This window comes from Pteropus vampyrus, unplaced genomic scaffold (assembly GCF_000151845.1).
Source record: "Pteropus vampyrus isolate Shadow unplaced genomic scaffold, Pvam_2.0 Scaffold471, whole genome shotgun sequence".
Lineage (NCBI taxonomy): Eukaryota > Metazoa > Chordata > Mammalia > Chiroptera > Pteropodidae > Pteropus > Pteropus vampyrus.
This window is the reverse complement of record NW_011889252.1, coordinates 1,033,618-1,057,054: the sequence shown is the minus strand read 5'-3', so window position 1 is coordinate 1,057,054 and position 23,437 is coordinate 1,033,618. Positions and strand designations below refer to the sequence as shown.

General features: G+C 35.0%; 1 protein-coding gene across 4 annotated transcripts in view; it reads right to left on the bottom strand.

The window, feature by feature from the left end:
• The window catches only part of TFCP2 (transcription factor CP2), a 49,359-nt gene that overhangs the window by 13,032 nt on the left and 12,890 nt on the right, over positions 1 to 23,437 (bottom strand). For 3 of the 4 annotated variants that reach the window (XM_023524540.1, XM_011382379.2, XM_011382381.2), the window contains exons 2-9: positions 9,977 to 10,128; positions 8,233 to 8,309; positions 7,210 to 7,315; positions 4,488 to 4,594; positions 3,333 to 3,485; positions 2,359 to 2,469; positions 1,924 to 2,012; positions 241 to 289 (exon numbers count right to left, since the gene is read on the bottom strand). In XM_023524540.1, the coding sequence (XP_023380308.1) occupies positions 241 to 289; positions 1,924 to 2,012; positions 2,359 to 2,469; positions 3,333 to 3,485; positions 4,488 to 4,594; positions 7,210 to 7,315; positions 8,233 to 8,309; positions 9,977 to 10,128 (844 nt within the window). The remainder of the gene's footprint in view (positions 1 to 240; positions 290 to 1,923; positions 2,013 to 2,358; positions 2,470 to 3,332; positions 3,486 to 4,487; positions 4,595 to 7,209; positions 7,316 to 8,232; positions 8,310 to 9,976; positions 10,129 to 23,437) is intronic. The other variant, XM_011382380.2, reaches the window with a different exon arrangement.

The window sequence follows — 23,437 nt, the reverse complement described above, 5'->3', positions numbered from 1 at the left end:
ACCCATGAAATTCCACCCTTATCTTCCCCACTAGACTGTAAGTTTCTTGAATACAAGAGTTCTGTGTTACTTGTTTCAGATCTCTAGTCCCTAGCATAGTATCTAGTTCACAGTCAAAATTCAACAAATGTTTAATAAATGAATGAATACTTCTTAAAAGTTGGGCGTTTCTACTGAATCACACAGACATCAAAGTATTATTAGATATTGCATATAACTGACATTTAACTTTAGACTTACATCTGTGACTGGAGGGGGTGGCTCTGGCTGGTGGTTTGGTGAACCATTTCTAAAGAAACATTTATAATGAAAGGATGAGTCCATGAAACATACTAGGGTTCATCATCTCATTCTTAATCCTCATAATAAGTCCTAGGCTAGAGATTTAAAAGAATATGTACTTTCTCATAGACATTCTTACTCTTGGACCCAAAACTTCTATTATCTGTTTATTAATGTAAAGATTTCTTGGGGGTCAAGGGAGGGGAACTATCATTTGCAACATTTTTTTATTTTTGAAGAAATTGAAAAAAAATCAAGATTCCAGTAATTTGGGACTGATTAGATAATTTATGGAATAAAGACTATTTAATATAAATTTATTAGAATGTAAACAAATATCAGAATAGAAAAGCAATCAATATATTACCACTGCATTAAATATATAAATGTACAAACATATACAGAAAAATATTAGAAGGAAATTTATGCAATGAAATAGGATCACACTTTTTATAGTAAAAAATACTTAATAATTCTTAAAGCAGGTTCAAAAATTAGTGTTATCTAATTTGTAATCCAAAGGCTATCTCCACAACCTTGGTTTTCTCCTGTACTTTCTTTTGCTTTATAGACTGTCCCTCTTCCTTAACATTTACTTCTTTAATGGAAGGAAATATGAGCCTATAATAAAGTACATGACAAAGAGAAGGAGGGGTGAAACAACTCTTAAATCCTATATAATATTTAAAATTGCTTATAAGTAGACTGAATAAAATAATCCACATGGATGGCAAGAGATTTTTCTTTCAAAAAAGTTTCTTCTTCCTCTTCCTTTTTTTTTTTTTTTTGGCCTTAGTTGTAAAATTCAAATTCAGTATTTGAATTTAAAAATTAATTTATCTTAGGGCCCTAGTTATCTATCTTTTCTACAACTTCTACCTATTTTTATTCTTAATTGCTATATTTTGAACATTTAAGCTATCTTTATTAAATACTTTTAGAAGTAGGTTGAACACAGAGCCTAAATAAATTCAAAAATAAACATTACGACCAAACAACATACTCACAAATTCATAGCCTCTTTGAAATTTCAATATGGCCTATGTAGAATACGTGCTAAATGTTAGGACTATATGACACCCTCTTTTAACTGGAGTAGGTGTCTGTATCAACTTTCAATTATCTCTGATAGTAAAAGAGACAATAAGGCAGGATTAGATGCATCTCATAGATAATATCAAAACTTCATTTTAGCTATTATCTTCAACCTTCTTCTACAGATTAGATTCATGATTATGAGGTGTTAGGACCATTTTTATTAAGTAACAAAACAGATATTAGTGTTTGTACAACTTTCAATTCCCAATGACCACTCTATGGTGAAAGTATGATCAGGAAGTGAAATAACCACAAGTAAGCAGAAATAGGAAGAAGTGAAAAGCCCAGAAAAACCAGTCTCTGGATCACAAAAACTGACCATCAATGTGATTTTCTGATAAAAGGAAAAAAAACGAAGAGAAAAGGCAATATAAACCTTTCAGTCTCTTTTGAAAGTAATCCAACCTCATTTACTAAATAAATCTGTCAAAAGACTGACCGAATAGAAGTACTTATTGATTTAGAAAGATCTTATTTATAGAAAGATAATGAGAAAATACACATTTAGGAGAAACAAAAACCAATTTCATTTCCTAGACTTACCCTTCTCCAAGAGAAAAACTGCTATGAGAACTGTTGAAGCCAGGTGATGGGGAATTATTGACATAAGTAATTTCGGGCCATGGAGAACACTAAAAACGAAGGACAACTTAATTACTAAAAAGTACATTTGAACCTAGCGGTCCATCAAAACATTGTTAACTTGAATAGCATATCTTGATTAGTAAAAGTAAATCTTAATTCCTCAGAGGCCCTCCTAACTAAGAAGACAAGTAAGTTCTGAGCAGGTGAGAAGTGATTTTCATTTTCAATTGAGATATAAATGACATTAGTTTTAGGTAAGTTCCAACTTAATGATTTGAGATACACACACACACACACACACACACACACACACATATATATTACAAAACGATTGTATTTTTCTTAAGAGTTAGAAGTATTGATAGAAATTGTCACCAAAAATAATCCCTTTACCTCTGTGAGTATAGTTGTCTCATATGAAGGTTGATATTTCTCCTTTTCATGAGGTGTTCGCTTCTCCATTTTCTCTCTATCTGTTTTTTGCTTTCTGTCTGCACCCTTGGGCTGAAATGAGACATACTTTGTTTTAAACTCAAGTACTCATCCTTTGACCCAACAACATTACTTCTAAAAACTTAAATAGTTACATGTGAAACAAAGATGTACAATGATGTAAAGGCTAGATGAATCACTGTATCTAAGTCTGAAAGTAGGAAATTTAAATGTTTGATGGAGTTGGAAAAGAATAACAGATCTATAGATAGGGACATGGAAAGATCTCTAAAGCACGTAATTCATTTAAAAACCAAGCCTCAAAACAGTTCAAACAATATAATCCCATTAATGTCTGAAAAGAAAATATGTGTATATCTACGTACATGTGTATATGAAACACAGAAGGGAACTAGAAGGATACCTACTAAATTATAACAGTGGTTACCTCTGGGGAGAGGTTGGGGAGTCAGGGTGAGAGTGGTAGAGGGAGACTTCAAGGTCGTATTCTGAATACTTTTATGTTAATGAATCTTTTGCAATGAGAACGTATTTATCCATGTGTTAAAAATAAAGGCCAAAATAAGGACAAAAAGATCGAGTATGAACGTAACCAAGACTGTCAACTTTTCATAATTTTTGTCAGCTTTTATAAGAGTTTGTAACCAATAAGCTTTAAAAGCATTCAATGAAAATTCAGTTTTGTTTTTTGGTTTTTTTGCTTCTAGATCCCTTTTCATGTTCTCTTTCTCTCATGCCCATCCCTGTTTAAATTTCTTTACCAGGCATCTCGGAAATTACTTCAATGATTGTAGCTTAAACTGAGTTTTCATAGTTTTTGAAAAAAGACAAGTTGGCTTTCTGACTAGTGACTAATGTTACAACTGAAAGATAAGGAAAAGCGTTCCAAGGGCCAACACAATGCCCAGGAATACCTTGAAGACTTTGATCTGGCAGCTGGCTGAGTGTAAGTGCTCAGTATATTCCCCATTCTCATTCTCCTTGAAGGTATCGATTTGTACTCGGAATGGCACTCCCTTTTCTCCACCATGTTTCCTCATGGTGAACTCTGTGCTAATACAGTGCACCTGAAGAGAATATAACAACTCGGTTTCAGTACTGCTAGCTAGCCAAACCAGTCAGTAACATTTTTTGAGCAACTACTAACAGCAAAACCTTTAAAAAGCATTATGAGCACCTACAAAAAACTTACACTCTCTTTTTGATCTTGAAGGATTTATACTCTTATGGAGGAAATGATGAAAACTTAAATGATTTACAAATGCAAACAAAAGCTACTGTAAGGAATTAAATTCATTAACTGCATCAGAGAATTCAGAGTTAACATAAAGAGAAATGATTTCTATTAGTAAAAGTTTCTAGGACTTTTAGGTAGATTTTAGAAAGCGGGGACAATATCCATGCTGGGAAAATAGTAAATATGGAAGTTCACAGGCAATAGGGGAAAAATGGTTTACTCAGCTACTGCGTAAAGTCTAAGACATTGCTGAATATGAATGGTGGAAACTCGATCGACCAAATACTACCTTTGGTAAGTTATTAACTTCTTTAGGCCTCAAGGACTATTCTTAATCCACAAGATTATTATCAAAAGTCTTAAATAAAAACATGCATACAAAGTGTTTACTTAATACAGTGACTATTTCATGGGAAGTACACAATGAACTGTTAACTATCATGACAAAAATTTTCAAGAAATCTACTCAAAGGACATAATCAGATATGCAAAACAAATTTAAAGTATAAAGATGTTCAAAATAAGTTTATGAATAATTGTGAAAAATTCAGACAATCTCAATGCTAAATAATTGTTAGGTAAGTTATGTTACATAAAGAATAAAACATGCAGCCATTAGCAAGCATTTTGGGGACAAATAAATAAATTAGGAAAATTAGAAGAACAATTCAGAAACTCCTCATTGCTCTTAGGCACATGTTGAAGAATCTGCTCTTGATAATCAGACTGGAACTCTGTAAAGATTTCCAATTCAACATGTTTTATTCTTTAAGAAACAAACTGGCAGTAAGAGATACTCTTCATAACTGGAACCCCGTCTGCAATGCCTTACCTGAATAAACACAGATGTCCTCTTTGCAGGGTCCCACAGGAACTCCACTGTATTTAGCTGGTTTGGATTGGCCCTAGGATCGATTATACCCACAGACATTGGGATATCTGAGAAACAAATGGTAATCATTGAACAATTCTGAGTGCTACTAGGTTTAAATAAGAAAGCACTGATTCTTACACAGGTATTACTGGTCCCTAGTAATCAGGGTTTTTGTGTGAACCTCTTTTTGCCAGTGAAGAAGGTTTGAACAGCACATAAAATTGACCTAAGTACTTTCCTTCTGAGTATCTTTAAAAAGTTTTTAAAGTAAGACAATTTAGAAGCAGTTTCTTTTTAATTGGCCAAAATTCAACTTAAAGATAACTTTAGTCTACACATTAGCTCATGTCATGAAAATTTTAACTTATAATCTGTTTCACTTACAGTTTTAAAAGTAGTGGTACTACTAGACATATAGTAAGAGCACTGCTACAGATTAAGCAGAGTGAATAAAGGCAGAAAGCATTGTAAAGACTGATGCTGACTTATGAAGTCATCAACTCATCTTTTAACAGAGTGACACATCTTATACTCGAGAGGTAAGCAAAAATGTGCTTTAGTAGAACTTTGCTTTCCATTTCATATAGCATATATTCAAATATCATTCCCTGACTACTTCTATTAATATTCAAACTAGGAGATAAAGCCAAGCTGATATTTATTACTATAACTATACTACTGTTTAAGTATCAATGATTCAAACAAGAAAGCATTAAGTGGTCCCACTACTCCACAATGTTAGTTGTGTTGGGTTCACCCTAAAGCTAATTTATCAAATGAATATCAGGATATCTAAGAGAACCAGTGTTTTCTCAGGTAAAACAGTACTTAGATTTGTTTAACTATATTTACCAATAGGAGGTAATAACCAATAAGAGGTCAAAGACACAAACGCTGGGATTAAAAGTATGTTCATGAAGAGAGACAGTATGTGTTTCTAAAGATCCTTCCCTTATGTCCCATGATTTAAGAAAAACAAATTCTACTCTGTGTAGTGAAGTAGGAAAAACTTAACTGTAAACCAAGAGACACAGATTCTAATCCCAGGTGTCCTACTTTAGGTTAAGTCAAACCACTAATCTAGGTCAGGTATTAGTAAGACAAAGGAACTTGTGAAATTTAGGGAAAAAAACCTGTCCCCTTTTACGTACTTACCCCAACAAAATATCAGACCCTGAATAGCCAAAACAATCTTGAAAAATAAGAAAATTGGAGGTCTCATATTTCCTGATTTCAAAACTTATTACAAAATTACAGTATCAAAACAGTGTGGTACTTGTCATAAAGATAGACTAATGGACAAAAGGTACAAAAACAAAGAGCCCAGAAACAAACCCTCACATATATGGTGAAATGATTTTAGACAAGGGTGCCAAGACCATTCAACAGGAAAGGATAATCTTTTCAACAAGTGGATATCCACATGCAAGGAATGAAGCTAGACCCCTTACTTTACACCATATATAAAAATTAACTAAACATCTAATATCAGACCTAAAACTCTTAGAAAACATACCAGGAAAAGCTTCATGACACCGGATTTTGCAATGATTTCTTAGATGTGACAATAAACACAAAGGCAATAAAAAAAATAGATATTGTAGACTACATCAAAATTTAAAACTTTTGTGCATCAAAGAACACTATCAACATAGTTGAAAAAGACAACCCACGCAGAATGGAAGAAAATACTGCAAATAGTATATCCGATATGGGGTTAATATACAGAATTTATAAGGAAATCCTACAATTCATAAACAACAAAAAACAAAAATAATCCAACATAAAAACACGAGATTCAAAAATGGGCAAAGGACATGAATACACATTTCTCCAAAGATATGGCCGATAAGCACATTAAAAGATGCCAGACATCACTAATTACTAGAGAAATGTATATCAAAACCACAATGAGATACCGTTTCTTTACCATTAAGATTGCTACTATCAAAAACTAGAAAATAACAAATGTTGTTGAGGAGATAGAGTAATTAGAACCTTGTGCAATCCTGAAGGAATGTAAAATGTGCAGTTGTTGTGGAAACCGTATGGTGGTTCCTCAAAAAATTATAAATAGAATTACCGTATTATCTAGCAATTCCACTTCCGGTATGTACCAAAAAGAACTGAATAAGTATTTGTACACTCATGTTGATAGCAGCATTATTTACAATAGCCAAAAGGTGGAATCAACCCAACTGTCCATTGAGAGATGAATGGATAAACAAAATCTGGTATCCAAATACAATGGAATATTATTCAGCCATGAAAAGGAAGGAAATTCTGACACTACATGAATGAACCTTGAGGATTATGCTAAGTGAAATAAGCCAATCACAAAAAGACAAATACTGGATAATTTCACTTGCTAAAAATGATTAAAATGGTAAATTTTGTTATATATATTTTACCACAACTAAATTAAAAAAACAAAAATAAAACCAAAATCACTCTGAAGTAATGGATGCAATTGTTATGGAATTGAAGTGTCTACACTTCCAACTTTAATTTTGATACCATCATACCGATAATTTTTTATGTTTAGTCAATAACCACTTCCAAGTTCATGCTAATTGAGCCCCTGAAACATTTTGAATCAAGGTAAACATTAAAGTAAAGAAAACCAATTCTCAGACCATAGTTATAGGTATTTCCTGAGCAACAGATTCTCTTAACTCACCTATGTCAAGAATTCTATCACCAGGTCGGTTCCACCTCCAGCCCTCCAGCTGCTGGTGTTCAGTATATTGTAGCCGTCTGTCATGGAACACTACACGGAATATACTCTAAAAGGAAACAACAAAATCAAATCATAATAGGATTCCTTAAAAAAAAAATCAGTGCTGACACACATCTGAAACTAATATTCTGTTAACTATATTTTAATAAAAATCTTTTTTAAAAAATCTGTTGACAAAAGAGTCACCCCCAGTTTCTAGACACAACTTAAAATTATTTTTCTTACGATCTGTTTCACTCAAATGCCATATCATACCAAGCTCTATTTCAAGGTAATTTTATAACTGCTCAGATATACTCTTTATGATTAACTGGTACCGTATTTAAAATTTGGCTTAAACATCAGGCCTGATGGTAACTAGGCATAAAGGACTCCCATTGGATGTATTTCTACATACCTCTATTGTTAGTTACCATATAATATTTGGCTTGGCTCTTCACCAAGTCCCTTGCTTGCTAACCCAACATATAAACTGTTTCCATCAACTTTCCTTTTGTCATTCTTACTTTGAGGAGGTACCTATCAATATCCTAACACTTTTACAGCTGCTGATCAATTTCTGTCTCAATCGTGCTGTGAATTCATTACTGTCAGTCTAGACGAAGAAAACTACTATTCACCAAGAGTAGATTCTGTTTTCCTTGCTACTAGACCAATTATCCAAAGAGACAGTGGAGCATCTCTAAAGATTTCAAGGAAGTTACTTTATTCTACCTGAAAGAACTTCACAGAGCCAGGAGACTACCCTGACATGGAGCGGTAAGCCTTCATTTCTGCAGCTCTGAAAAATCCATGTGAAGAGGGGGGATCACTCTGACCCCAAAGAATTAATACAACGGTTTATCACTGTCAGCAAATTGTAGCAGGCAAGAGATATCACCAAACCCTTTATGGAAGCAAAAGAATATTACAAAGGGTCAGTAAGAGGATGTGCAGAGGAATGATTTACTCATTTTCTTTTACCTTCACCAACTTGCCATTAATTTCTGGAAGTTCTCCAAGTTTCCTATTGTCTAGCATTCGGATTTCATAAGACTGTCCTACAAGAAAAAGTAACTACATGTTATATTTTTCATAAATTAATTTTGCAGTCTTCAGAAAGAATTAAATTTAGTTAAGAGGAGAGCTTCCACGTGACATGTAGTGATGGCAGTGTGTTGAATTTTAGGAGAGCAGTGTTCTCTGATGATTCTAAGTATGGAGCCACCTTGCTTTGTTAAATGATCTGAGGGGCGTGAGAACTAAGGGGTGTGAGTCCCAGGGAGCAGGGGAATCGGGTGCACATCTAGACTCGCCACTGGCTGATCTGGGCTTCAGGAAGAGGCAAGTGTGCAGTGGACCCCACGGCACAAAGGAGGGAGCTGGTGCCTATGTGCTGTAAGAGGAATGAGAAACCCCTTAGTCCCATGACACCGCGGGCTGTGCTGTGCTTCCCCCTACCCCAAAGGTTTACCTGAAGGTAGATTGAGGGGCCTGGAGGCGAACCCATGTATTTAGAATCGGCTTGGCGCTGGGTAGCTAGAAAATGGTCCAAGCATGGATGGGTACACCACTGCCCTTGAAATACCACGAGGAGTATCTCTCTTTTGGACAGAATCATGACTTGAAATTACTGAACAATTAAAGGTTCCTTTCTCCAGAATCCCCTATCCCTGAAAAAAGGCATTTTAGCAACCTTTTTAGAGCTATGCATGAAAAATGATGTTAGATTCTGTGCAGAATAAAAGCATACATAAGCCCTGGTCCCTTTTCTCAGGAGTTCAGTGTAGCTGGAAGCCAAACTACTCCCTCACCTTTTCAAGTTTCTTAATCTTTGCCTCACTTGCCTCATCATCTATAAAAAGGGAATAATATTGAATAATCCATCTTGTAGGGTTGAGAGGATTAAATGCCTTAATACATATTGAGCACATTAAACCATGCCGAGCACTTAATGACTCAATGTATATCAGCTGTCATCATCATAATTGCTATATTGCTGGCATCATCTAGAAGTGACACATTGTAGAAAGTGGTTTTCAAATAACTTAAAGATAAAGTAAAATACAGTAAAAACTCTATTTTAGAAGAGTAGAGACAGAATCTTATGAAAGTTCGTAGCCCCCACTTATCTTGCTTACAAGTTTATGACAGCTGTTAAACGCAGGAGCTTTCATAAATGGCTTTAGAGGCAAAAAAAAAAAAAAAGAAAAGAAAAAGAAAATTCAGTTGGTTGAATATATAAGAGTATTATGTTTGTTATCAGTATTAGTAATAACAACTATAATCTTTTACTTTATGCTAGGCACAGTGCTAAGTGTTTTCATATGTTATATCATTTAACTGATACAACTCTAAGGTATTATTAATCCCATTCTTACAGATAAGGAATCCCATTCTTACATAAAGAATTTAAACAACTTGTCCAAGGCCACACAACTGGTAAATAATAACGCTGGGTAGGGTACTACCTCTCAGACTAAAATCAATGAGGATGTCCAGGGAACATGGATTACAAAAAGAGGGATGAAAACTAAAAATGGGCAGATAGATTTTTTTTAAAAAGCCAGAATATATATCAAATATGAGATAAAACTCAAATCTCTGAAGTAAGCCTTTGATTTCTGACAGGTCACACTAGAAAGATGCACTTTTTACATAAAGTATACCTAAATATCATGAATCCAGCAGGTCTGCAATACTACTAACAAATAAAGACGCATCTAACCTTGATTGAGATATGTCAGGGTTTCATCGTGGAGTTTCACTGCTGGAGAGGTGGCAGCACAAAGCACATATTGAAAAGGTAAGATTTTATTCTCATTATCAGAAGGTAAACTTGACTCTTCTTGCTTAAAAATAGGTAATGCGAGGACATCACTAAAAAAAAAAATGCCTTTTGTTAACGTTTGACAATGGTGTGAGAGCAGATTTATTATTGAAACGATTGCAATTTGCTTTGGAAAACCATAAACATTACTCGCTTTGGTAGAGTTTCTTTCCAACTATTCAGTTCAGATCACCTGCTGTGATATCCCCCTGACAACAAAGTGGGCAATGGCACATAATCACTGCTAAAACCACCGAAGTGTCCAAAAAGAGCAGTTCTAGGAAACAAACAGGTGTTTCTAAAAGGGCTCTGAAAATTTTATGTAGAGTTCCAAAATCTCAATTTAGGACACTCAGTAATGTATTTGTTTTCAGAAGGACACCGACTGCATTTTCTTTATGAAGCAGTCCTTCCTTATCCGCAGTTTTGCCATGGTTTCAGTCACCCATAGTCAGAAAATATTAAATGGAAAATTCCAACAATAAACAATTCATAAGTTTTAAGTTACACACTATTCTGAATAGTATGATGAACTCTCCAGCTGTCCTGCTCAATCCAACCAGGGACATGAATCATCCCTTTGTCCAGCATATCCACATTGTATAGCCATATATATCAGTTACCAAATATTTTTTTTTGGGGGGGGGGGAAGCTCACCCATATGCACATATTCACATAACTTTTGAGAGACTTTGTTGCCATACCATTCTTAAGTACATCACATCTGATGATATTTTGAAAGATTCATGAAGATTACTAGGAATCAAGGCAAATATGATTTTGCAACACAGCAACAGCTCAACCTTTAGGAATTAGGGTGTTTTTTCTTTTGCAAATGTCAGTGCCTAGCAAGGTTAGTATTCAGCAACAGTTTCTAGTCTCCATATAATGTAGAATTACACCTAACCTCTCATGACTAAGCAAAGGACTATCATTTAAGGCTGGAATTCTAAAGTGATTCTAAAGTTACCCCTAAAATTAACTCAGAATAGTACAGCCAAAGCAAATGCACAAAACTGTATTTTCTCATCAGAGATTTTAAGATCTAAAAACCTCAAATATATCTTAATTACTCATGTTCTTAGTACACTGCATTTCTTTTATTCTGCTGTGGGAACAAGAGTACCATTCAGTTCCACATTCCTAGAGGTGGAGGCTAAAAGTCACATTGGTAACTACAGTTCAAGGCCTCTGCTTTTACAAAATAATAAGAAACAAATTCAGCAAGAAACAATTGTGAAAATATAGAAGTCTGCTCCTTCTCAGAGATAAACTGAATGCAGAGTAGGAAAACCCACTGTAAGTGGTTGCTACCAATGTATAATTTAGCATTTTATTATATTCTCCGATTGCTTCATGTCTGAGATGCTGAAAGGGAAAACAGAATTGAGGTTTTCAAAGATTAACTTGTGCCAATCTCACATTATCTGAGATAAAGAAAAAGGGGGGAGGTATCTAAAGAGATTAAGACGACAAGCTCAATCAACTCAGAATTAGAAGGACAAGCATAAGAAAAATACATATAAAAGGAAAGAAACTTTTTAAAGTGACACCTATATATATATATTCTTTTATATATATATATAAAAAAGAAGCAAGCCTGAGCTGAAGCCCATAACATGCTGACACTTGCAAAAAAGGTACAGAAGGCATAGGTCCACTCTTTGATGTAAACGGCATATTACTAATTAATATAAAGCAGAGACAGAAGAACATCTCAATTCCTGTTTTTCTTCTATCTTTTCTGTAAAGAAAACCACCTTGAGAACAGAAAGAGAAAATCAAATATGGGAGAAGTAGATTAATGACCAAGATAAATAAGGAGACTTTCAAAAAGTGCCTGGAATGAAATTATATACCAGGAGAATTAAAGAATGTGCAGATGAGATCCATGAGTGACATTCTGTAAAGAGACAAATCTCATGATTCTGATAATGCCAAATATCACATTAGCTTTTCATGTCTGTAGTAGCAATTTTCAAAATGAGGAGAGTATATTCTCCATATCTTACACCAGAGTGACCTGACATGAAATCTGGGCAAGACTGTAGAACAGGTTATTAAAAGAATAGTCTACGATCCCAGACAAGCAAAAACTAAGGAGTTCGCAACCATTAAACTGGCCTTACAAGAAATGTTAGTCTTCTTTATGCAGAAAAAAAAGGCCATAACCAGAAATAAGAAAATACAGGAAAGAAATAATTCTCACCAGTAAAGGCAAATATACAAGAATCACAGTGAATCAACCACTTAAAAAGCTAATATAAAGGTTAAAGATGATAGTAGCAAAATTAAGTATAACTACAATGACCAATCAGGGGATACACAAATCAAAAAGATATAAAACATGATATCAAAAACATGAAGAATGGAGGGGGAGAGTAAAAAAAAAAAAAAAGAATAGTTTATGAGTATTTAGGCAGAGCATCGGGGATCACTAGGGGTCATAACCAAACTAACTGATTTTCCTTTTTTTATATGATTTGACCAGGGAATGCTATAAGCATAAATATTTCTGGATTTCAGCAATACATAAAATATCTCTTGACATCCTTGTTCAAGGTGAAAAAGATGAATTTTGCAGTAGTTAAGTGGCTTTACAGATAACCATACAACCATACCTAAAGAGTGCAGTTAAGTTTAAAAGGTTTGTGGTATGCCACAGGACCCCAGAGAAACTTGTCCTCTGCAACATTTTTCACAAATAAATAACTTGGATGAGGACAGTGAAGAGGATGATGAATCAAATATCCAAATAATAGGAATCTGGCATGGGAAAGCAACTATCCTACATAATAGAATCAACTTTTAAAATAATTCTAATTGGCTGGAACAGGAAGCTAAATCTAACAGGATAAGATTTAATAAGGATAAATATAAAGTCATGCACTTAGAACTTAAAACAACAAAATGGCCCACTATATGTGAGAAAGACTAAGGGCGTCAATAAAATCTATTTCTAGGGCATATATATATGAGACAAACAGTGTGATATGTTTGCTAAAAACAGTGATACCAGGTTTCATTTAAAACAAAGTCTGATGAAGGAAATGACATTCTTCTCTATGCAAATCAGACTACACTTGAATACTATGCTTAGTTCTCAGTGTGGAACTTTAAAAAGAAGACTTTAAAAATCTAAGGAATGAGATAAGAATAAATGAGGGAACCTAACGTCATGTCATTTGAAGAATAAGTAAAGGAAATGAGGATGTTTGTCTTAAACAAAGAACTCTTGCTAGGTATACTCTGTAGATTCAATTACCAGTTCAGGATTCAAAGAGCTGGCCTCTTTAAGATGTCTTCCAAATCAATTCTACGATATATAAAAGGACCTAAATGTTTTGAGCCTATTAAAGTTTTAGAAGCTGCATTGAGATAGGCCTAGAGATCCTAGGTATTATTATAAAATACTAACTGGTATATAATACCCTCTAGTAGACAGGAAACATCACTAGCTTACTGCTATTATAGTCTAAAACTTGTTCTACAGCATCTGCTATAAAAGGCAGCAGCCAAATGATAACTATAAAAGTTATCTGTGCCTTTATTATCTGGCTAGACCAACTGGCTTATAAATCTATTTTTTTTAATTTCATTTTTGCCTTTGTGTATTTGCCATGACAAAACAAGACTAATTATAATAAAGGCACAGATAACATCTAGACATTCTAAACCTTCTATATACCAAATCCAAAAGACTCATCACTATAATGTTTTCTAACACAGACAATTCCTAAAAATGGTATTCTTGATTAAAGTCAAGATGTAAAAAGGTTTTCAATTCTTAGTGAAATTCTACATCTTATCACTTGGGCAAGGTGATTCTAATGAACTATATGAACTAGCTAGTAGTAAGTGGAATATAAGTTTCCTGAGATATTGATAACTCCCTTCTTAAAAAGAAAACGTCAATCATTCATTCAAATATTTATTGAGTACCTACTAGTGCCAGAACACTATTCTAAGTACTAAAAACCACACATCAATTTTTTTAAATAAAATAATTTTATTCTCCTTCTTTCCTCTTTGTTTTTTTCCTTTGGTCTTCTATGTTTCAGTAATAGTCAATAAATAATTGGTACATCTTTTTAGTTCTTACTAATTTTTTAACACAAAGTTTACAATATCACTATTCCCCAATCTGTACTCACTTCTCCCTAACCAAGTTATAATTTACTAAGTTCTTTTTCATTTATGCCTAACTTACAGCTAAATAGCTGCTAGACAATTCCTATCTAACCATAACAGGACAAATGCCAAAAGAATTTGGGGAAAAAAATGAAAATAAATAAAACTAGATAATCCAAACGTAGCCTTCAGTTTTACATACAAGAAAAATTGCATGAGATTTCATAACTAGGCTGCTAATGTCTCTTTGGAAGCAAATCTCTAAAGGCGGCCAATGATGATCATTATCTCCTGGTGTTCATATCTTTACGTGGATTCCTTCTACCTTGAATCTGATGAATCTGGGCTAGAAAATTGTTCTAACAAAGACAATGTGGAAGAAATAACCATGTGTCAGTTCTGGCCTAGGGACTAATCTTTATGGATTGTCAGCTTTCACTTTTGTGTTTTGGGAAACCCTGAACTGCCACATAAGAAGCCTGGCTACCCTGCTGGAGAGACCACATGGAGTGGCAACATGGAGAGGGAGAGGCTCTGAGGCTACATGGAAAGAAAAGGAAAGACAGAGACAGACACAAGTCAGATAGGTAGGTAAGTAGGTAGGCAGGCAGGCAGGCAGACAAACAATCAATCCAACCATCCCAGTATCCCACAGAGCCCAGCTATGGACATGTGAATGAGATCTCTTGAATGTTTCAGCCCATGTCTCCAGACGACTACAGGCTCAGCTGATACCACATAAAGCAGATCTGTACAATCAATCTATAGATTCATAAGAAGTGAAAAACTGTTGTTTCAAGCCACTGCATTTTAGGAGTGGTTCGTTAAATAATAAGAGGAATAGGTTGGTCCCTGTTCCAATGTTTCTAAATAATTCTTTACAATAAAACTTAATAGTACTAGTAAATGAGTAAAGGAAGATATTAAATCATCCTTACTTAAATACTAATTCATCCTGACTTAAAATTAGAAAAAAAAAGCTCACAGAGAAAAAATAAAAGGGTACATACAGTCCAACAGCCACCTTATAGTATTTGAGGAAAAATAAACAACAAAGCATGTAACTATCTCAGAATACAGTATGACAATTCTCTACTTATATTACCTTTTAAAACAGCAAGTTGATGCTACAAAAACTACACTGCCAATAAAACATATTTATTTTCACTCCTCGGGTAAAGAAACAATAGGAAAGAATTTGAACAATATGAGCAGATCCAAAGAATAAGCAACTGGGTAAAAAACAAACAAAAAATTGTGAGAAAGAGAAAATAAATGTGCATAATGATGTCTGGACCATTAAGGAAATGATAAGACAACATTTCGCCCACCTTTTCACAGGTTCTAGCCCTATGGCTTTCAAACTTTGTTGAATACCATTCATAGAAAGTAGTAAGTCATTTTTATATTAAGGCCCAGTATACACACACACAAATATTTATGTATCTACAGAACTGAAACAAGTTTCAAAAATAATACTTATTAATTTTGGTATTTTCTATTTGACCTCGTTTCCTAAAATGCTGACCACTACCTACAGTTTGAAAAACACTGCTCTAGTCTTTCCTTTAGAATTTTGCAATAAATTAAACCAAGTTTATTTACAGTCCTTTTACGTTATTCAAAAAACAACACAATAAAAGGCAAATCTTCCACATCAGACTGTAATTTAGCTACTTAAGAACAGGGATGTTATCTACTTTGATAAAGAAATACAGACTCACACAGAGTAAACACAGCCGGTACTCATCTTTATTGGGTCCCTTCTGGCTCTTTCATTTTTAAAATCATGTAGTACAGAACTCTCCATTGCAAAGCAACAAACAATGCTGCTAAATCTAACAGCCAACATATTCATACTGAAAACTATCTTTAAAACTGCAATCCAAATTCTGCTTTTTAAGTCAGACTATATTTGGCATTAAAACACTTGAAGCCATCTTCTGCTGCACTTGATTGCATTACTAAATTTAAAGGGCTAAGGTCTGTAAGAAAGGCATGTAAATATCAGAGGCTCTCAACTGTGGCTGCATATCATGAATCACCTGGGGAGCTTTTAAAAATCCCTTCCAGGCCATATCCCATGCCAATTAAACCAGAACTGGGAGGAAAAGGTTGGTGAACTCAATTACTCAGTGTTGTTGGTTTTTTAAAAGATTTTTATTAAAATATAGCTGACATACAATACTGTTTTAGTTACAGGTGTACACCATAGTTATTCAACATTTATATACCTAAAGAAGTGATCACCATATGTCCAGCAACTATCTGACACCATACAACACTATTATATTATTGATTATATTCTTTATGCTGTATACCACATCCCCATGACTTGTTTTACACCTGGAAATCTGAACTTACTCCTTCACCTTTTCTCCTCCTTTTTTAAAAATTTTTCAATTATAACTGACATTCAATATTATTTTATATTCACTTCAAGTGTACAGCATAGTGGTTAGACATTTATATAATTTACAAAATGATCTCCCTGAGTAGTCTAGTATCCACCTGGCACTATACATAATTATTACCATATTATTGACTATTTCCTATGCTTTACTACCCAGATATCAGGTCATCTGACAGTCTTTCTTTTGGAATAATGTTTCTGGAACTTTTTTCTAGATCTCAATATGGGCTTAATGTTCTTTAAGCACTTTAAGAAGTGCTTTTAGGTATAAACCATTCTATATCTTCAGCACACTTATGAAACCAGAAGTTTGAATAGTTGTTATTATGCACATCTCAAAGTTTACCAAAAAATGAAGCTAATTCCCCCTACCACTACCACTCCCAAGTCTTTGAATCTCTCTCATTTCTACTGTGCTCATTTGACAATTCACTTATTTACTTCTATAAGCAACATGTTTCTTATTTTCCTTTAGCTTAGAAAGTCACTAAAAACTTCTAATTTCAAATCTGTCTGCGAGCTTTACTTATTTGGGAAGGGAAAAATTATCTGACTAATGTCAGACACTTCCAGAGAGCTTGTAAGATAATAAAAGTTTAATCAAAGAAATCTGAATCAGCAAAGCCTACCTCAGGAGATTTGCCAGATATAGGCCTGCTTTCTCAGTTTTTTTCCTATGTTACAGGATTAGCTCTTACCAGCCTACAAATCTCGTTAAAACACTGCTAATTGAAAACATCACCTGTGGTATCATTAGTACCAGGCTCTTTTATTAAATTTCTGAAATCACTGACTCTTCCATTTTTGGCAAGGTGACTAATGGCAAACTGCAATAATATTCATGGGTTATATATTCCAAGAACTCTGACAATTTTGATATAGAAAGTAGAATTCCCATTTCAGTATTCAAAGATCTGACATCTACCATCATAGTATGACCTAATTGGGAAAACAACTACAATTTTTTGTTTTTGTTTTCCTATGACTAAAGGAAAGCACACTTAGCCCCTCATAGTGCTGAGCCTCAATGCTGCTTTTCAGATCCAAAATGTCTGAAAGTTCATTCTTTCTTTCTTTCTTTTTTTTTTTTTTTTTTTTTTTTTGCAGTTAGGCTCCTTTCTCTCTTCACTGGCTAGAACTATCACTCACCACGCCCTTGGGGTTCCCCTGCCTTGCCTATTCCATCCACACTACCAAACCAAGCTTCAAAGCCATACAATCTCCCTAGTCCCAGTTCCTCCCTTCAGTGAAAGACAAGCAGACATTTTCCTGTTTTTTTAAGGCTTTAACTGATAATAACTTTTAGAAAAACTCTAAGAGTATCAGAACACTAGTCCTATGAAATGGTAAAAAGGTTTTAGCTATCCTTCTTTCCCCATCATGCTCACAGTGGTAGGGCTTATAAAAATTATTCTCCTTCAGACCACACCTTTGATGAAAAAAAACCTTTCTTCTAAAACAGCCAACATATTCCATAGAGAAGTCCCCAATTAGACCTGATGATGCAATCAAAGTAGAACTGTTATTTGCTCCCTTTCTTTCATAGATAGAGAATTAATTTACACTTCTAAGACTATGCAGAGCAGAAGATAACTAGAGTTCACAGAGCTTCAACCCTTTTCAAGAATGATTACTAGCTTTTTATCATTATCCTCAAATCTGCAGCCAGAGTAGCCTTTAAAAATGTAAATTTAAAATGTCACTACTTTGTTTACAATGCTTCAGGGGCTTCCCAATAAAAACATGATAAAGAGCTAGCTGCTCAACAGGGCTCTCAAGATCCTTCCAAACTGGACATGGCTTACTTTTTCAGTCTCATCTCTCATTATACTTCCTTTTCTCTTTTTCTTTTTTAAAAGTTCCAGCCGAAAAACTGCAGTTCCTTTTTCTTTGCTCTCCTCTCCCTGACTCCCACTCAACTACTACCGTTTATTTTTTTAACATTAATTCGCATTTAATCCATACAACCATGCTGTGGGGTATTAGGAATTATCCCTCCTCATTTGCCAGTTGAAGAAACTGAGGCTCAAGTAATTTGAAATATTCAATAATTTGCTCAAGGTTACACAGCTAGTAAACAGTAGATATAAATCCAAGTTTATTCATCCATTCATTCAATAAATATTTTGTGAGCACTTATGTGCCTGGCATTGTTTAGAGCAGTGTAGAAACAGTAAACGAACAAATTTTATCCAAGTTTTATCCTTCTTTAATGTTACTCAATGGCTGGCATAAAGCAGCACCTGTTCAAAACATTCCTGGGGGGGGGGGAAATCTAATCAAAAGCTCCTGTTCAATGCTCCAAAGATATTTCTAAAGGTGGTGCATGCCAACACTTGCACAGGAATATTTGTGCAAGTCATACTCATAGAATGATAGTATCAATTAACTAATTCACTAAAAGGACACAAAGCTTTTGCAATGATTGATTCCCCCCACCCCCCAACCCAGAAGCTAAATTTCCAGAATTCTGCCTGGCTGCTTTTTTCATCATTCAGGTCTCTGTTAAAATTTTCATGTCTACAGAGAGACGTTCATGGTCACTCTACCAAAAGTCAATCCTATATATTTTCATCATAAACTTCTCTCTGAGATTTCCTTGTTTGTCTACCTATTTATCTACTCCCATAGGAATGCAAGCTCCTGTTTAAATAAATAATTAAAATAAATAATAATATGCCCATTAGCAGATCTCAGTCTTTATAATTAGGCTACTCAGAAAACATGATTGGGTTACACCTGTGGATTAATAGTTCAGAAAATGCTGCTATCATTTATTATGAAATCTGTATTGAGCACTTGGCTAGTACAACTCCTGTGCAGAGCTCCTGAGTATTTCCATGTTACTTGTAATTGTCTGTCCACCTACATTTTAATTACTTAAACCTCTCATACAATACTTTTAAGCATCTGCCAGTACCAAACCTACAAACCTACCTATCTACCCTTGAAACCATCTTCTCTTTTGCTCCTGACACAATGAAGGCAAACTTCTTCCTTCTAAGAAAGGCTGATTCTTACCCAAGGACTTGGAATTCCCATGAACTTTATTCCCTTGACTGTCCTAATGCATGTACTAACAAATCTCCCTTTTATTTGATTATACTCATTAGCATATAACCACATTAGAGTATCTCTCGTCTCTAAAAAAAAAATCTTCCCATATTCCCCTTCAACTACTGCTGCATTTCTCTGTACCTTCCATCACAAAAGTCTCTATACATAGAGTCTACATTTCCTTATCTCTGGATTCATTCATTCCTCAAACCACGACAGGCTTTCTCTCTACTACTCCATAAAAAGTATTTAACATGATCACGATAACTTCCATGTAACCAAACCTGACCGTCACTTCTCAGGGCTCATCTTACTTCGACTCTCAGCAACTGAAACTCCTATATCCACCACTCTTCTCGGGCCTCCTGAATATCCTTTCCTGATATTCTTCCTACCTTGCAGCATCTCAACTCCCCTGTGGCAACCCCTCTTCCTCTATAAAACCTCAAGACTTGATTTTGGCTCTTCTCTTTCTACACTCCCAGATTATCTCATTAATTCCGATTCATTTAAATATCACTGTATTCTGATGAGTCCCAAACATATCTACTAGATCCAGACTTCTATTTTGAACTCCAGATTTGCACATTTAAATACCTACCTAACCTTGCCTCTTTGATGTCTCTCAGGGAATGTAAATGGACCAGGTCCAAAAGAGAACTCTTGATCCGGCTCCAAATCCATCTGGCCTACCCCATGTCCCACCACCCTTGTATTGGATGGCAACACAATCTAGCAAAATGCTCAAACTAGAACCTTAGGTGGCATCCTATGTTGATACTGTTCCCTCATGTCTGTTTACAAGTCCCATGAATTTTTATCTACAAAATATATTTTGAGTTCATCTTTTTTTCAGTAACGCATATGAATTAAAAGGACAAGTTCTGGAGTTAAACTACCAGAATTTATACACAGCAATAGTAACATGTAGCATTTATTGAGCATGTACTGTGCCTGACACTGTCCTAATTATTTTACATATGTTAACTTATTTAATCTGCATAAAAACCTCATAAGGTAATGTTGGAAAAATTGGGTTATCTATATGGAAAAAATGGAGTTGGATGCTTACTACCACCCAATAAAAAAATCAACTTAAAAATAATCCATTCTAAGTAGATAAAGACAAGTGAGAAAAATAAAACTGTAAAACTTTTAGAAGACAATATAGGAGAATAAACGCTATGGTTTTATGTTAGGTAGTTAGGCTGAGCGACAGGAACGAAGCCCTAGCTCTGTAACCATAGAAACTTCCCTTGAAGACCTTCCTTAAGGACCTCCCAGAAACACCTTCCTTTTAGAGTTATAAATTACCCCAAATCTTAGAGCACAAAGGCCACAAAAGCTGCTGGCTAAACCAGCTACAAATGCATGTGCAGAAAGTACTGCCCATAACTTCAGCCTCATTATACCATCATTATGATATCATGACTATGCTTGGAAGTTCATGAATCTAATTATAACAGACTGAATTCTGGGTAAGCGCATGCGCAGTAGGCATAGCGTTATATAGCAGCTAATCGTCAGTCAGTCAAAGTGACCTCACATAGTGATCATCCAGGACCTCTCATCAAGGCCCAAATATAAAGAGACTTTCCCATTTCTGCAAGGTTACAGCTATCATGGCTGGAAACCCGCTCCTCCATTTGGGGTGTCCTGTCTTTATCTCTTCAGCTTCCAAATTCCACAGGGCTGCAGACTTCCCTAACACAGCCCATCTCCTTCCAAAATGTACTTTCAATAAATCTTACTTTTTCTAAATCTCACCGACCTGTAATTCTTTGCTGCGTCAGCGGGGAAGAACAGAGGGACAACACACAATGCCACCACCCACTGTCTTCCATTGTCCTCCTCTTCCACCCCCACGCCACTGGGGCAACACCGGATTTCACATGGCCCCAGCAGTGACCCTTAGAGTAGGGAAAATTTCTTAGACAAGACATAAAAATCATACATCATAAAGAAAAAGACTGATAAATTATAATGTGCTGAATTAAGAAAGCCAAAGACACACAAAGAGAACTGATGAGCCATAAATGGGGAGAAGATAACTGGCTACACACATAACTGACAAAGATGAGTATCCAAAATGTATTTAAAATTCCTATAAATTAATATGAAAAAGACCACTCTCCTCCAAAAAAACCACATTTGGATACTTGCTTCTCAGGAGAAACATGAATGGCTAATAAACATACGAAAAGGTGCTCAGACTCACAAGAAATCAGGAAAATTAAAATTAAAACCACAATAAAATCCATATTCGCTAGATTGACAAAAATTAAAAATCCAACTAAAGTATTGGCTAGGATGCAGAACTACCAAAATACTTAAACTCCAAGTATACCAGGAAAAACAATTAGCATTATCTTGTATGAAGATGCACAAACTACATAATCCAGCAATTCCATTATTCCTACAATCCCTCTGCCTGGAATATCTTCTTTTTCAATCTTCGCATGGCCAAATCTTACTCTTCTTTCAGACACCACCTTCGAGAGGCAGAAGTAGTATTTCTAGCACTTTATAAGTGTTTTTGGCATATCAGTTTCTAGCCAGCATCATATCTATCTATATGTGAGTCTTATCTTCTCCACCAAATGGTAAGCAAGCAGAAGACAAGAACGTGTTTGTCTTTTCGTTGCTGTGTACAAGACGTAGCACCTGCATATATATGGGAGCATATGGTAAAAACTCGAAACTATAGAACCAAGCTGTACAAAACCTATCAGGTAGTAGACAGTCAAATATTTGTTGAATGAATGAATGAATAAAGATTTGCTTAGTGACTGAATGAATCAATAAGGGTTTGCTGTGCATATAACACATGAACTAGCAGTGAAAGGCAAAATCAGAACACCAATTTGTGTATCCAAAGTCCCAAATTAACTTCTCTCCCAGATTCTGGCCTGATGATACCTAGTCAGTCAACTATCAGCTACAAATTACTGCAAACAAAGCCGATAAAGGCTAGGAGGAGGTAGAAAAAAGATGGAGGCGGCGGCGGGGAGGATGGGGGACGGTAACAAAGTAAAAGGAAGGAATGACCTTATTGTTGGGTTATACGTCATCTTCCATAAGAATAAGAAGGCAAGAACACTGCAAGAAAGCAAATAAAAATCTATGGACCTTCAGGGAAAAAGACAACGAATAATAGGACAACTTAAAAAGACAAGGAAAGCTAGCCAGCAACAGATTATGAGGGAGACACTTTATTTCTTAAACTTATGCAGTATTTTAGACATATAAAAAGGTTAAAAAAAAAAAAGTATAATGAATGCATATCTGTGTACTTCACTCTACTTTAGAAATAGAGCACTAACAGTTGAAGACCTCTGCATCCTTCCTTCACATTCCCCTCCAGCTCCCAGAGGCAATACTATCCTGATTTTGGAGTTAAACATTCTTACACATTTCTATTTTTACAGCAGTGCCATCTTTTAAAAAGTAGTGGGTAAACTTTGTGGCAAAGAGAGGAATCTCATCTAAATACACTGTCCATTAGAAGAGACTCAGAATGAAAGGGAAAGTAAAGGAATAGTCAGTAACAACTGACCAACTCTAAGGCGAAGAAAGAATTGAAGATTTGGTGAAGATTTGGAAGATAGGGTGATAGTTGTAGGGGGGAAAAGTGAAAGAAAACAGTACTGAAAAAGAAGCACCACGAAAAAGAACAAGAATTAGTTTTGATGAAGAGAAATAGCTGCCTCATAAACTGCTATACCACTTGCTTTTAAAACAAAATAGAGTGAGCAGTT